This window comes from Oncorhynchus keta, chromosome 21, assembly GCF_023373465.1.
Source record: "Oncorhynchus keta strain PuntledgeMale-10-30-2019 chromosome 21, Oket_V2, whole genome shotgun sequence".
NCBI classification, from domain to species: domain Eukaryota; kingdom Metazoa; phylum Chordata; class Actinopteri; order Salmoniformes; family Salmonidae; genus Oncorhynchus; species Oncorhynchus keta.
The window spans coordinates 55,585,232-55,602,145 of NC_068441.1; the positions used below are offsets into that span (position 1 = coordinate 55,585,232).

The following is a 16,914-nucleotide window of genomic DNA, read 5'->3' on the forward strand; positions in this document are numbered from 1 at the left end:
ACAGATGGACTTTATTGTCCAATTGTACACAGACGTCCAACGGAAACTTGTATTGTGCTTTTTTCCAACCACTCCGTAAGACAGAGGTTGGATAGGTTGGAGCGTCAAAATACCGCCAGACAAACCAGTGGGTTAGATGGTCATCAGAAAGCCCAAATGGCACCCTATTCATTTTATAGTGCACTACATAGGGCCCTGGTTAATAGTATAACGGGACGCTATTTGGGATGCATACAATATCAGCGAGAATGGATGAGAGGTTGGATAGGTTGGAGCGTCAAAATACCGCCAGACAAACCAGTGGGTTAGATGGTCATCAGAAAACCCAAATGGCACCCTATTCCCTTTATAGTGCACTACATAGGGCCCTGGTTAATAGTATAACGGGACGCTATTTGGGATGCATACAATATCAGCGAGAATGGACGAGAAAGATTTCATGTAATCCATAAAGCAGTGGCTCATCACCTTGTGTCAGACATGTAAATAACCATTGAAGTAAAGGATGAGATACCCCTTCACGCGAAACTGACTTCAAGGTGCTGCTAACAGTTTAGCTTCATCCACTGTAACGGGTGTCAGTGTGACGCTAACAGTTTAGCTTCCTCCACTGTAACGGGGGTCAATGTGATGCTAACAGTTTAGCTTCCTCCACTGTAACAGGGGTCAGTGTAATGCTAACAGTTTAGCTTCCTCCACTGTAACGGGTGTCAGTGTGATGCTAACAGTTTAGCTTCCTCCACTGTAACGGGTGTCAGTGTGATGCTAACAGTTTAGCTTCATCCACTGTAACGGGTGTCAGTGTGATGCTAACAGTTTAGCTTCCTCCACTGTAACGGGTGTCAGTGTGACAGTTTAGCTTCCTCCACTGTAACGGGTGTCAGTGTGATGCTAACAGTTTAGCTTCCTCCACTGTAACGGGTGTCAGTGTGATGCTAACAGTTTAGCTTCCTCCACTGTAACGGGTGTCAGTGTGATGCTAACAGTTTAGCTTCCTCCACTGTAACGGGTGTCAGTGTGATGCTAACAGTTTAGCTTCCTCCACTGTAACGGGTGTCAGTGATGCTAACAGTTTAGCTTCCTCCACTGTAACGGGTGTCAGTGTGATGCTAACAGTTTAGCTTCCTCCACTGTAACGGGTGTCAGTGTGATGCTAACAGTTTAGCTTCCTCCACTGTAACGGGTGTCAGTGTGATGCTAACAGTTTAGCTTCCTCCACTGTAACGGGTGTCAGTGTGATGCTAACAGTTTAGCTTCCTCCACTGTAACGGGTGTCAGTGTGATGCTAACAGTTTAGCTTCCTCCACTGTAACGGGTGTCAGTGTGATGCTAACAGTTTAGCTTCCTCCACTGTAACGGGTGTCAGTGTGATGCTAACAGTTTAGCTTCCTCCAATGTAACGGGTATCAGTGTGCAGTGGAGTGAGCTTACGTCACATACGGTTACGGGTCGACATAGGGTTGCAAAATTCCTGTAACTATGCAAAAAAAAAGGACCAGGTTTTCCAGAAATCCAGGCTGGAGGATTCTGGATGTCCTGCTTATTCCCTCCTGATACCTTTTTTATTTTTTTACCTTTATTTAACCAGGCAAGTCAGTTAAGAACAAATTCTTATTTTCAATGACGGCCTGGGAACAGTTCTGCCTTGTTCAGGGGCAGAACGACAGACCTTGTCAGCTCGGGATTTGAACTTGCAACCTTCCGGTTACTAGCCCAACGCTCTAACCACTAGGCTACCCTGCCGCCCCTGATACCTGATAAATTACAACCAGGATTTCTGGGAAATTTGAGAACTCTAGTTCGGACTCGGCAGGATAGTGTGTAAAAGGTGGTTTCGTAACACATCGGGGTTTGATAGTCGTACAGAATCAAAAACAGACTTGGGACATCTACCTTCTTGGAGAGCTCCTTCTCCTTCTCGCTCCGAGTGTCTCTCTTCTCCCTCTCCAGGAGGAGCTGAGCCTGTCTTTGCGTCTCTTTCTCCTGCTGGGCGACCCTGAGGGAGTCACGCAGCACTCTGATCTCTCCGTTCTTCATCAGGATCTCCTCCTCTACCTCCTTTAGCTGGAGAACGACACCACATCACACTGTCATATTACACACTGTATTACTTGATTTTGACTAGCCAAACATGATATTGAGCATGCTGAGATTTCTTAAAAATAAACTAGCAATGTGAATATATGCCACGAGACTTTCCAGGATTTGAGTGACACAACTCGGCATATCAGTTTACCACCTTTTTCTGGAGGTCTGCTTGTTGGGCTTCCAGTTCCTTTAAATGCTCCCCGTCAGTCTTAGACTGATGTCTGTTCCCTGCAAAAACAAAAAGGACAATATATATTCTGTTAGGAATGGAAGAACAAGAGGACAATATATATTCTGTTAGGAATGGAAGAACAAGAGGACAATATATATTCTGTTAGGAATGGAAGAACAAGAGGACAATATATATTCTGTTAGGAATGGAAGAACAAGAGGACAATATATATTCTGACAGGAATGGAAGAACAAGAGGACAATATTTCTTTATTTTTACTATTTTCTACATCGTAGAATAATAATGAAGACATCAAAACTATGAAATGCGAAGGGTCTGATTTCACTATTATTAAAACAAGACCCAGATAGCAATATAAAGACCCAGTCTTTCAAAAAAAAAACTGGAGGCCTCGTACACTTCAATGTTGGGATGCAAAAATACTAGTGAAATGCATAGCAGAATAAAAAGGGTTTTACCAGGTATTGTTTATCCTGATCAGACAGGTTTTTTTACATGTACGATACATTGGAGATAATATACAACAACTACTAGAAATAATAGAACATCATGAAACATGTAAGAAGCCGGGAATGTTATTTATAGCGGATTTTGAAAAGGCATTTGATAAAGTTAGACTGGATTTTATTTATAAATGCCTGTTTTTTCTTCAATTTCGGTGATTTTCTTAAAAAATGGGTAGAAATAATGTATAGCAACCCCACGTGTAAAATAGTAAATAACGGCTACTTAGAGAGTTTTGAATTTTGAATTGTCAAGAGGAGTTAAACAAGGGTGTCCGCTGTCGCCATATCTATTCGTTATGGCCATCGAAATGCTAGTTATTAAAATCAGATCCAATAACAACATTAGAGGATTAGAAATCCAAGGCTTAAAAACAAGGGTGTCCATGTATGCCGATGACTCAAGTTTTATATAAATATATAATAATAAATATATGCCATTTAGCAGACGCTTTTATCCAAAGCGACTTACAGTCATGTGTGCATACATTCTACGTATGGGTGGTCCTGGGAATCGAACCCACTATATTAAGTCCGCAAGCTAGATCCCTGCAATGTCTCATTAAAGATCTAGATAACTTTTCTCGACTAAAACCAAATTATGATAAGTGCTCAATAATACGTATTGGATCTTTAAAAAATACTAATTTTACATTACCCTGCAGTTTACCTATAAAATTGGCTGATGGTGAAGTAGACATACTCGGTATTCATATCACAAAATATATAAATAAGCTCTCCACATTGAATTTCAATAGAAAAGTTGTAAAAATAGACAAGATCCGCGTAACCATGGAGAGGTAAATACCTATCTATTTACGGAAAAATTTCCCTGATTAACTCCTTAGTGAGTTTACTCACTTAACTCCAGATAATTTGTTTTTTTAATCATGATAATTAAAAATAAAAATAAAAACTTTCTGGGATCCTAAACCAGACAAAATAAAGCGTGCCTATCTATATGATGAATACGAATTGGGTTGAGATTTTTAAATATAAAAGCATTAAACCTCTCTCTAAAAGCTTTACTTATTCAAAAGTTTTACTTGAACCCTAAATGGTTCTCAAGTAGATTACGAAGAAAAGCTCATCCATTGTTTAAAAATGGCCTTTTTGCCTTTGTGCAGATTGCCATGTCTCATTTTCGATGAATTGAAATTATACTCTTTTTCAAACAAGCATTGCAGAGCTGGCTACAATTTCAATTTCATCCCCCTGAAAAGATAGAACAAATATTATGGCTGAACTCAAAACATGCTGGTTGATAAAATACCTGTATTTATGGGAAAGATGTTTGAAAAGGGTATTTTGTTTTTAAATTATATTGTAAATTGTACTGGTAGAGTTATGTCCTTCATGGAGTTATCAGAATTGTACGGGAAGGTCTGCTCAATCCAAGAGTACAACCAACTTTTGAACAGCATTACCCCAAAAATGGAGGAGGCGGGAGGCAGCGGGAGGAGGTAGGGAACTGGTCTGTCTGCCCAATATAAAGGATCAATACTGGAGGAGGAGGGTGGCAGTGGGAGGAGGTAGGGAACTGGTCTGTCTGCCCAATACAAAGGATCAATAATGGAGGAGGCAGGTTGGGATGGTTGGTCAAATAGCCCTTACACTGCCTGGAGGTGTGTTGGGTCATAGTCCCACTAAGTGCCAACAAGATGGGATGGCTTATCGCTGCTGAATGTTGTGGTAGCCATGCTGCTAAAGTGTGCCTTGAATTCTAAATAAATCAGACAGTGTCACCAGCAAAGCACCATCAGACCTCCTCCTCCATGCTTCACAGTGGGAACCACATGCGGAGATCATCCGTTCACTCACACTGTATCACAAAGACAAGGCGGTTGAAACCAAAAATCTCCAATTTGGACTCATCAGAAGTAAGGACAAATTTCCACCGGACTAATGTCCATTGCTCGTGTTTCTTGGCCCAAACAAGTCTCTTCTTATTCGTGTCTTTAGTAGTGGTTTCTTTGCAGCAATTCGACCATGAAGGCCTGATTCCCACAGTCTCCTCTGAACAGTTGATGTTGAGCTGCGTCTGTTACTTGAACTCTGTGAAGCGCTTATTTTGGGCTGCATTCTGAGGTGCAGTTAATTGCCCATTTCTGAGGCTGGTAACTCTAATGAACTTACCCTCTGCAGCAGAGGTAACTCTGGGTCTTCCTTTCCTGTGGCGGTCCTCATGAGAGCCAGTTTCATCGTTGTGCTTGATGGTTTTTGCGAAACTCCACTTGAAGAAACCTTGAAATGTTCTGCATGTACTGACCTTCACGTCTTAAAGTAAAGATTTGATCTGCCGTTTCTATTTAGCTTATTTGAGTTGTGTCTAAATCTTTTGACCGGAAACGTTAGTGTACATTCTGTCAGGAATGGAAGAACAAGAGACCAATATATATTCTGTCAGGCATAGTTAAGTGCTTTAGGCCACAGACGGTACATTTATTTCAGAAGTCTTACCGAAAGTGTCTTTACATGGTAACTCGGGGATCTCTCTGTCTCTCATGGAGTTACTCGTAGCCAGACCAGAGGGTTGCTGTCTGCTCCCCGAATACGGCTTCGTCGACTCCCCTGGTCGAGGACCAATGGGCCCCGTCCCCGTCCCTTTGGAGCTTGGCCCTGGTCCTGCTAGATCCCCGTTGACGGCCTGAGATGCTATAATATCAATCTCTTCCAGATCATCCTGGGTGAAGTCATCGTCACCTCCGAAGGGGTCGTTACATGGAGCCGCAGGACTCACCACCTTGAGGCGCTTGCGGGGTGGGTACGCCATGTTACCGGGCCAGGGGTCCGACTACTTTTTTTTTTTTTACACTAAAATTACTATAAAACGTGTAGCTTGGATAGCCAAGTAGAAACTTTTTAGCTAGCTAGCGAACTTTGGCAAGCTAACTAGCGCCAGTCAATGTGGGTCTGGGAACTCAACCATTCAACCTGAACCTCTCCGGTATTGCGGTTCAAAGCAAGCCTCTGGCTAGTTTTTGTCGCACATCTCACAATTTAGAAGGCATTCCTAAAAATAAAATAAAAAGTTCACAAAAAATAACTGGAGGCTAACTCAGTTAGCAAGCTATCAAACCATCTTTCAAACGTTTTACAGAAGGAGCTAATCACAACGCTGCTTATTCACGACCTCAACATAAACAGCGATCCTATTGGTCGAGAAAGCGCTCCGCGATAAAAAAAAAACTGTATGGATCGCCAAAAGGGACAAAAATAACAACGCCGAGTTTTGCCATCTCTCTCTCTTTCTCTCGCTCTCTTATCTTATCCCTCTCTCTCCGAGCAGACAAAAAAATCTCCACACAAAAAAAGGGACAGAGACAGACTTTTAAAAAATGGATTCCCAAGAGATTGTTTACGCAACATTTCATCTCAGTGAATTAATTAAATCAATGACACATTGTGTCAGTAGTACATATCAGCTCATAAAATAAAGACATTGAAATACTTCGCCCATATGTTTTATTTTATGTTTATGGATATTTGCGGTGATATCATTATGGCATAATTCTGTGTAACATTTAGTGAACAAAGTTCAACTACATTCTCTCCACTTACACAAAAAGGAGAGAGTGACATCTGTATGACGTCATAGGCGATGTGTGACAGGATTGGTTGCCTGGGGTTTTGTGGGTACTCCAGAATGTTTACCAGCTGAGCAGAAAAAAAAGAAGCAGTGTTGTGAGCGCCAAAGATTACACTGAAATACGTTTATTTTTTTCTCCTCCCCCCCACCACACGTAATCCACATTTACCCCCTTTTCAAAATCTCCTCGTCATATTTGCAAGGAGAAGAAGCGATACAGTAACTTTTTTTCCCCCCTTCCTGATTGTAAAAGACCAGGTTTGTTTTATTTTTCTTCTCGTGTCATTTATGTTAATAATTGCAACAAAGAGAGATGGTGTCGGGTCGTTATAACATTGTTATTACCTAGGTTGTTATTTTCGTTACAATCTTGGTATAAATGTAATTTTAGCTTGATTGTGAACTAATGTTCTCCGTTTGTTTACTCTATGAGACAGATATAAAATGAAAAGTGAGGTATCCACAGCAGCGAATTTCATCTCCAGATTACTGAAAACAACTGGACTGCTATCCGAGGAGCAACTTCAGCATTTCAGCTATTCCCTCGAAAAATCTCTGGGAGGTAAAAATGAATGGGGAATATGACTGTTCATGCATAGGGTAGCCTATAAAAATACACAGACAAGTATGCATTCCATCACACGGTCAGTAACGTTTAAAAAAAAAAATGTAAGCAGATCAAGTAGAAGTTTAGGGCTACAGGCTATGAATGAACATTAGACTGTCACTTAGCTAGCTACCTGTAGGACAGAAAACATAGACACCAGGATAGGACATGATAATCATTGTGTTGATTGTTTTGTTTTGTAATTGCTGCTGATATTCTTGCTATTAAAATCTTCAATGGTGATTGATGTCTGAGTAGCAGAAGTGTCTCTCTCACACACACACACACAATGACAAAACATGAAGGACAGAGAGCAAAAATGGCTGTTTTGACTGCCCAATCCTTACCTACATCACACGGCAGGGTAGCCTAGTGGTTAGAGCGTTGGACTAGTAACCAGAAGGTTGCAAGTTCAAACCCCCGAGTTGACAAGTCTGTTGTTCTGCTCCTGAACAGGCAGTTAACCCACTGTTCATAGACCGTCATTAAAAATAAGAATTTGTTCTTAACTGACTTGCCTAGTAAAAAAAAAAATCCTGACATGGTTTATTTTTGCAGAGCACTACCAACACCACTGGTTCCCTAACGCTCCCTGCCGGGGCTCAGCTTACAGATGCATCAGAATCAACGAGAACCACAAGATGGACCCAGTCATCGGTGAAGCCGCCGGCACCATCGGACTGACCAGAGAACAGCTCTTCACCCTTCTGCCCAGTGAGCTTACCGTGTGGGTGGATCCATACGAGGTGTCATACCGGATAGGAGAGGACGGCTCCATCTGCGTTCTCTATGAATCTGAGCCATCGTCATCGTCAACACAGCCTGAAACAGCCTCTATCCAGAGCCAAGGGGACAGCAACAACAGAGCCAGTTCAGGCAGCTGCAAAGGTGAACTGAGAGTGGAGATGGGGAGGTCCAAAAAGCCCAAGTCCTTCACCACAATAAGGATTTCCAGCAGCTAAATGTTTACCTGCCCCATCCACCTGGACACTTGGACATAGGTCAGACACACATATTAGTTAGAATAATTGTTCATTTCTTTCTTTTTTAATATTAAAATATGTTTAGTACTCTGATTATCAACTTGTTCACCTTTATGGATACTACACTACTATTTTGAGATTGACAGAAATTTAATTTTAGTGTATGGTCTTGATGTTGCTAATTTATATACGGTATATTAAAACACACGGCATTTGAATGCAATGTCATAAGGCTAATGATTTCATCAAACATATGATTGGATTATGTCTGCATCCCAAATGGTCAACTGTGTGACATTGAAAAGGGAGGGTCGCGGGAGGCACAGAAAGCAACGTTTCAAAATATAAATCATAAAGATTAAAAAACATTGTTTGATATATTGACAATACAGGACACAGGAAATGCCTTTATGTCATTGGTTCCCAGCCAGGGGTACTAGGACGATCCACATAGGGTACTTGAGAAGATTAATGAGACCACAGTTACTGGTTAAAATGTACATGAGGGGGTACATCAAGGGGTACTCCGGGCAGAGCCAAATTCAATTGGTGGAACCGTAACAGACAAATTCAGTTGGTGGAACCGTAACAGACAAATTCAATTGGTGGAACCGTAACAGACAAATTCAATTGGTGGAACCGTAACAGACAAATTCAGTTGGTGGGACCGTAACAGACAAATTCAGTTGGTGGAACCGTAACAGCCAAATTCAGTTGGTGGAACCGTAACAGACAAATTCAGTTGGTGGAACCGTAACAGACAAATTCAGTTGGTGGAACCGTAACAGACAAATTCAATTGGTGGAACCGTAACAGACAAATTCAGTTGGTGGAACCGTAACAGACAAATTCAGTTGGTGGAACCGTAACAGACAAATTCAGTTGGTGGAACCGTAACAGACAAATTCAGTTGGTGGAACCGTAACAGACAAATTCAGTTGGTGGAACCGTAACAGCCAAATTCAGTTGGTGGAACCGTAACAGACAAATTCAATTGGTGGAACCGTAACAGACAAATTCAGTTGGTGGAACCGTATTCGAAAAAGGTTGAGACCTACTGCCTTGTGTTATTGTTGATATTTTACATATTTAGAACTTTCAAGTTGAGGTAAAACCTCTAAAAGGTTGTTTTGAAATATATTTGAATAAAGTTATAACAAAAAAAAAACGTTATTCCACAGCCTAACTTAAAGAATTGGAATAAGTAAATAAAGTAAATCACTATAAAGTGTAATCTAAATAAGAACACAAAGTCATGAGATCTCCATTTCGCAGTAGAACTTACTGAAGAACAGTGGCACCGTCATAGGATGCCACATTTACATTTACATTTAAGTCATTTAGCAGACGCTCTTATCCAGAGCGACTTACAAATTGGTGCATTCACCTTATGACATCCAGTGGAACAGCCACTTTACAATAGTGCATCTAAATCTTTTAAGGGGGGTGAGAAGGATTACTTTATCCTATCCTAGGTATTCCTTAAAGAGGTGGGGTTTCAGGTGTCTCCGGAAGGTGGTGATTGACTCCGCCACCTTTCCAACAAGTCAGGTCATTAAATGTCTGCCCTGCTAGAGCTGCCCCGGTCAACTGTAAGTGCTGTTATTGTGAAATGGAAATGTCTATGAGTAACCATGGCTCGGCCGCAAAGTGGTAGGCTACACAAGCTCACAGAACAGGACTGCCCGGTGCTGAAGCGCGAAGAGGGTCAAAATTCTCTGTCCTTGGTTGCAACACTCGCTACCAATTTCCAAACTGCCTCCGGAAGCAGAGTCAGCACAAGAACTGTTCGTCGCGAGCTTCATGAAAAAAAAAAAAAAGATCCCCAAGCGTATCAGCTGGAGTGGTGTAAAGCTCGCCACCATTGGACCCTGGAGCAGTGGAAACACGTTCACTGGAGTGATGAATCACGCTTCACCATCTGGCAGTCCGACGGACTCATCTGGGTTCGGCGGATGCACCTAGGCGTGACACACCCCCACGCCTAGGTGTGTCCCATTTGGCTGACGATACTCCCCGCTCCGCCCACTGACATCCTACTATGAAAAACAAGAGCAAAGAGTAAGAATTCGGGCAGACAGAGTGGGAGGGTCGTCACACCCCCCCCCCCAAAAAAAACAAACTAATGACCACCAAGGACCCAGGAACAACACACCAACTATTGCCCTTGTTAACACTACCCACCTGGCCCAACGTGACTCCCATCCACCTGCCCCAACATGACTAGCATCCACCTGCCCCAACGTGACTCGCATCCACCTGCCCCAACGTGACTCGCATCCACCTGCCCCAACGTGACTCGCATCCACCTGCCCCAACGTGACTAGCATCCACCTGCCCCAACGTGACTAGCATCCACCTGCCCCAACGTGACTCGCATCCACCTGCCCCAACGTGACTAGCATCCACCTGCCCCAACGTGACTAGCATCCACCTGCCCCAACGTGACTAGCATCCACCTGCCCCAACGTGACTCGCATCCACCTGCCCCAACGTGACTCGCATCCACCTGCCCCAATGTGACTAGCATCCACCTGCCCCAACGTGACTAGCATCCACCTGCCCCAACGTGACTCGCATCCACCTGCCCCAACGTGACTAGCATCCACCTGCCCCAACGTGACTAGCATCCACCTGCCCCAACGTGACTAGCATCCACCTGCCCCAACGTGACTAGCATCCACCTGCCCCAACGTGACTAGCATCCACCTGCCCCAACGTGACTCGCATCCACCTGCCCCAACGTGACTAGCATCCACCTGCCCCAACGTGACTAGCATCCACCTGCCCCAACGTGACTAGCATCCACCTGCCCCAACGTGACTAGCATCCACCTGCCCCAACGTGACTCGCATCCACCTGCCCCAACGTGACTCGCATCCACCTGCCCCAACATGACTCGCATCCACCTGCCCCAACGTGACTAGCATCCACCTGCCCCAATGTGACTAGCATCCACCTGCCCCAACATGACTAGCATCCACCTGCCCCAACGTGACTAGCATCCACCTGCCCCAACGTGACTAGCATCCACCTGCCCCAACGTGACTGCCCCGCATCCACCTGCCCCAACGTGACTCGCATCCACCTGCCCCAATGTGACTAGCATCCACCTGCCCCAACGTGATTAGCATCCACCTGCCCCAATGTGACTAGCATCCACCTGCCCCAACGTGACTAGCATCCACCTGCCCCAATGTGACTAGCAATCCACCTGCCCCAACGTGACTCGCATCCACCTGCCCCAACGTGACTAGCATCCACCTGCCCCAACGTGACTAGCATCCACCTGCCCCAACGTGACTCGCATCCACCTGCCCCAACGTGACTAGCATCCACCTGCCCCAACGTGACTAGCATCCACCTGCCCCAACGTGACTAGCATCCACCTGCCCCAACGTGACTAGCATCCACCTGCCCCAACGTGACTAGCATCCACCTGCCCCAACGTGACTCGCATCCACCTGCCCCAACGTGACTAGCATTCACCTGCCCCAATGTGACTAGCATTCACCTGCCCCAACGTGACTCACATCCACCTGCCCCAACGTGACTAGCATCCACCTGCCCCAACGTGACTAGCATTCACCTGCCCCAACGTGACTCACATCCACCTGCCCCAACGTGACTAGCATCCACCTGCCCCAACGTGACTAGCATCCACCTGCCCCAACGTGACTAGCATCCACCTGCCCCAACGTGACTCACCATCCACCTGCCCCAACGTGACTAGCATTCACCTGCCCCAACGTGACTAGCATCCACCTGCCCCAACGTGACTCGCATCCACCTGCCCCAACGTGACTAGCATCCACCTGCCCCAACGTGACTAGCATCCACCTGCCCCAACGTGACTCGCATCCACCTGCCCCAACGTGACTAGCATCCACCTGCCCCAACGTGACTCGCATCCACCTGCCCCAACGTGACTCGCATCCACCTGCCCCAACGTGACTCGCATCCACCTGCCCCAACGTGACTCGCATCCACCTGCCCCAACGTGACTCGCATCCACCTGCCCCAACGTGACTAGCATCCACCTGCCCCAACGTGACTCGCATCCACCTGCCCCAACGTGACTCGCATCCACCTGCCCCAACGTGACTCGCATCCACCTGCCCCAACGTGACTAGCATCCACCTGCCCCAACGTGACTCGCATCCACCTGCCCCAACGTGACTAGCATCCACCTGCCCCAACGTGACTAGCATCCACCTGCCCCAACGTGACTAGCATCCACCTGCCCCAACGTGAGCATTCACCTGCATCCACCTGCCCCAACGTGACTAGCATCCACCTGCCCCAACGTGACTAGCATCCACCTGCCCCAACGTGACTAGCATTCACCTGCCCCAACGTGACTCGCATCCACCTGCCCCAACGTGACTCGCATCCACCTGCCCCAACGTGACTAGCATTCACCTGCCCCAACGTGACTAGCACCTCCACCTGCCCCAACGTGACTCGCATCCACCTGCCCCAACGTGACTAGCATCCACCTGCCCCAACGTGACTAGCATTCACCTGCCCCAACGTGACTAGCATCCACCTGCCCCAACGTGACTAGCATTCACCTGCCCCAACGTGACTAGCATCCACCTGCCCCAACGTGACTAGCATCCACCTGCCCCAACGTGACTAGCATCCACCTGCCCCAACGTGACTAGCATCCACCTGCCCCAACGTGACTCGCATCCACCTGCCCCAACGTGACTAGCATCCACCTGCCCCAACGTGACTAGCATCCACCTGCCCCAACGTGACTAGCATCCACCTGCCCCAATGTGACTAGCATCCACCTGCCCCAATGTGACTAGCATCCACCTGCCCCAACGTGACTAGCATCCACCTGCCCCAACGTGACTAGCATCCACCTGCCCCAATGTGACTAGCATCCACCTGCCCCAACGTGACTCGCATCCACCTGCCCCAATGTGACTCCCATCCACCTGCACCCAACGTGACTAGCATTCACCTGCCCCAACGTGACTAGCATCCACCTGCCCCAACGTGACTAGCATCCACCTGCCCCAACGTGACTCGCATCAACCTGCCCCAACGTGACTAGCATCCACCTGCCCCAACGTGACTAGCATCCACCTGCCCCAACGTGACTAGCATCCACCTGCCCCAATGTGACTCACATCCACCTGCCCCAACGTGACTCGCTTCCACCTGCCCCAACGTGACTAGCATTCACCTGCCCCAATGTGACTAGCATCCACCTGCCCCAATGTGACTAGCATCCACCTGCCCCAACGTGACTACCATCCACCTGCCCCAACGTGACTAGCAACCACCTGCCCCAACGTGACTAGCATCCACCTGCCCCAATGTGACTAGCATCCACCTGCCCCAACGTGACTAGCATCCACCTGCCCCAACATGACTAGCATCCACCTGCCCCAACGTGACTAGCATCCACCTGCCCCAACGTGACTAGCATCCACACCTGCCCCAATGTGACTGCATCCACCTGCCCCAACGTGACTAGCATCCACCTGCCCCAATGTGACTCGCATCCACCTGCCCCAACGTGACTAGCATCCACCTGCCCCAACGTGACTAGCATCCACCTGCCCCAACGTGACTAGCATCCACCTGCCCCAACGTGACTAGCATCCACCTGCCCCAACGTGACTAGCATCCACCTGCCCCAACGTGACTAGCATCCACCTGCCCCAACGTGACTAGCATCCACCTGCCCCAACGTGACTAGCATCCACCTGCCCCAACGTGACTCCCATCCACCTGCCCCAACGTGACTAGCATCCACCTGCCCCAACGTGACTAGCATCCACCTGCCCCAACGTGACTCCCATCCACCTGCCCCAACGTGACTAGCATCCACCTGCCCCAACGTGACTAGCATCCACCTGCCCCAACGTGACTAGCATCCACCTGCCCCAACGTGACTCCCATCCACCTGCCCCAACGTGACTCGCATCCACCTGCCCCAACGTGACTCGCATCCACCTGCCCCAACGTGACTAGCATCCACCTGCCCCAACGTGACTCGAATCCACCTGCCCCAACGTGACTCCCATCCACCTGCCCCAACGTGACTCGCATCCACCTGCCCCAACGTGACTAGCATCCACCTGCCCCAATGTGACTAGCATCCACCTGCCCCAATGTGACTAGCATCCACCTGCCCCAACGTGACTCCCATCCACCTGCCCCAACGTGACTAGCATCCACCTGCCCCAACGTGACTAGCATCCACCTGCCCCAACGTGACTCCCATCCACCTGCCCCAACGTGACTCGCATCCACCTGCCCCAACGTGACTAGCATCCACCTGCCCCAACGTGACTAGCATCCACCTGCCCCAACGTGACTAGCATCCACCTGCCCCAACGTGACTAGCATCCACCTGCCCCAACGTGACTAGCATCCACCTGCCCCAACGTGACTCGCATCCACCTGCCCCAACGTGACTCGCATCCACCTGCCCCAACGTGACTAGCATCCACCTGCCCCAACGTGACTAGCATTCACCTGCCCCAACGTGACTCGCATCCACCTGCCCCAACGTGACTCGCATCCACCTGCCCCAACGTGACTAGCATTCACCTGCCCCAACGTGACTCGCACCCACCTGCCCCAACGTGACTAGCATCCACCTGCCCCAACGTGACTAGCATCCACCTGCCCCAACGTGACTAGCATCCACCTGCCCCAACGTGACTAGCATCCACCTGCCCCAACGTGACTAGCATTCACCTGCCCCAACGTGACTAGCATCCACCTGCCCCAACGTGACTAGCATCCACCTGCCCCAATGTGACTAGCATTCACCTGCCCCAATGTGACTAGCATCCACCTGCCCCAACGTGACTAGCATTCACCTGCCCCAATGTGACTAGCATCCACCTGCCCCAACGTGACTGCCCCAACGTGATCATCCACCTGCCCCAATGTGACTCCCATCCACCTGCCCCAACGTGACTCGCATCCACCTGCCCCAACGTGACTAGCATCCACCTGCCCCAACGTGACTAGCATCCACCTGCCCCAACGTGACTAGCATCCACCTGCCCCAACGTGACTAGCATCCACCTGCCCCAACGTGACTAGCATCCACCTGCCCCAACGTGACTAGCATCCACCTGCCCCAATGTGACTAGCATCCACCTGCCCCAACGTGACTAGCATCCACCTGCCCCAACGTGACTAGCATCCACCTGCCCCAACGTGACTAGCATCCACCTGCCCCAACGTGACTAGCATCCACCTGCCCCAACGTGACTAGCATCCACCTGCCCCAACGTGACTAGCATCCACCTGCCCCAACGTGACTAGCATCCACCTGCCCCAACGTGACTAGCATCCACCTGCCCCAACGTGACTAGCATCCACCTGCCCCAACGTGACTAGCATCCACCTGCCCCAACGTGACGTGACTAGCATCCACCTGCCCCAACGTGACTAGCATCCACCTGCCCCAACGTGACTCCCATCCACCTGCCCCAACGTGACTCGCATCCACCTGCCCCAACGTGACTAGCATCCACCTGCCCCAACGTGACTAGCATCCACCTGCCCCAACGTGACTCCCATCCACCTGCCCCAACGTGACTCGCATCCACCTGCCCCAACGTGACTAGCATCCACCTGCCCCAATGTGACTAGCATCCATGCCCCACCATCCACCCAATGTGACTAGCATCCACCTGCCCCAACGTGACTCAGCATCCACCTGCCCCAACGTGACTAGCATCCACCTGCCCCAACGTGACTAGCATCCACCTGCCCCAACGTGACTCCCATCCACCTGCCCCAACGTGCCGCATCCACCTGACTGACTAGCATCCACCTGCCCCAACGTGACTCGCATCCACCTGCCCCAACGTGACTAGCATCCACCTGCCCCAACGTGACTAGCATTCACCTGCCCCAACGTGACTAGCATTCACCTGCCCCAACGTGACTAGCATTCCACCTGCCCCAACGTGACTCACATCCACCTGCCCCAACGTGACTCGCATCCACCTGCCCCAATGTGACTAGCATCCACCTGCCCCAACGTGACTAGCATTCACCTGCCCCAACGTGACTAGCATTCACCTGCCCCAACGTGACTAGCATCCACCTGCCCCAATGTGACTAGCATCCACCTGCCCCAACGTGACTAGCATCCACCTGCCCCAACGTGACTAGCATTCACCTGCCCCAACGTGACTAGCATTCACCTGCCCCAACGTGACTAGCATCCACCTGCCCCAACGTGACTAGCATCCACCTGCCCCAATGTGACTCGCATCCACCTGCCCCAACGTGACTCGCATTCACCTGCCCCAACGTGACTAGCATCCACCTGCCCCAACGTGACTCGCATCCACCTGCCCCAACGTGACTAGCATCCACCTGCCCCAATGTGACTAGCATCCACCTGCCCCAACGTGACTAGCATCCACCTGCCCCAACGTGACTAACATCCACCTGCCCCAACGTGACTAGCATCCACCTGCCCCAACGTGACTAGCAACCACCTGCCCCAACGTGACTCGCACCCACCTGCCCCAATATGATTAGCATCCACGTGCCCCAAAGTGATGTATGTAAAGTGCAGGGATGTGTGAATCTGTGTGTGTGGATGACTGAGTGAAAACTACAAAAGGAACAAACAAAACAGGATCATACCTGGAGGAGCAGAGAGAGAGAGAGGTGGTTAGTGAAGCAGTTTAAATACTCTGATCCCAGGTGACTCCTCCAATCACTAACGACCCTCCTCTGCCTGCACCCTATTCCCTGTATAGTGCACTACTTAGCACCCTATTCCCTGTATAGTGCACTACTTAGCACCCTATTCCCCTGCACTGCAGAGGAGGGGTCGTGATACTGTACATAGGATTTTTCTATTGTGTTATTGACTGTACATTTGTTTATGTGTAACTCTGAGTTGTTGTTTTTGTTGCACTGCTATGCTTTATCTTGGCCAGGTCGCA

The 16,914-nt window shown here is 48.8% G+C and overlaps 2 protein-coding genes and 1 long non-coding RNA gene across 4 annotated transcripts in view; 1 reads left to right on the top strand and 2 right to left on the bottom strand.

Annotated features, from left to right (window-relative positions):
• The window catches only part of atrip (ATR interacting protein), a 57,596-nt gene extending 51,649 nt beyond the window's left edge, over positions 1-5,947 (bottom strand). The window contains exons 1-3 of the mRNA XM_052474267.1: positions 5,245-5,947; positions 2,240-2,316; positions 1,894-2,064 (exon numbers count right to left, since the gene is read on the bottom strand). Of these exons, the coding sequence (XP_052330227.1) occupies positions 1,894-2,064; positions 2,240-2,316; positions 5,245-5,557 (561 nt within the window). The 5' untranslated portion in view covers positions 5,558-5,947. The remainder of the gene's footprint in view (positions 1-1,893; positions 2,065-2,239; positions 2,317-5,244) is intronic.
• si:dkey-42i9.4 (uncharacterized protein LOC492503 homolog) lies at positions 5,400-8,056 on the top strand. Of its 2 annotated transcripts, none has more exons than XM_035767216.2 (3): positions 5,400-5,544; positions 6,811-6,935; positions 7,539-8,056. In XM_035767216.2, exons 2-3 carry the CDS (start codon positions 6,818-6,820, stop codon positions 7,940-7,942), a joined length of 522 nt encoding a protein of 173 aa, XP_035623109.1. In that variant the 5' UTR covers positions 5,400-5,544; positions 6,811-6,817; the 3' UTR covers positions 7,943-8,056. The 2 variants fall into 2 exon arrangements, with proteins under 2 accessions (XP_035623109.1, XP_035623108.1); XM_035767215.2 differs by lacking the exon at positions 5,400-5,544 and adding an exon at positions 6,425-6,631.
• A 5,395-nt stretch (positions 8,057-13,451) lies between these two features.
• LOC127910554 (uncharacterized) lies at positions 13,452-14,586 on the bottom strand. The gene is made up of 3 exons (XR_008075240.1): positions 14,115-14,586; positions 13,965-14,014; positions 13,452-13,889 (listed from the first exon to the last, which is right to left on the bottom strand). It is a non-coding gene; the product is annotated as an uncharacterized LOC127910554 (long non-coding RNA).
• Between the last annotated feature and the right edge of the window lie 2,328 nt (positions 14,587-16,914).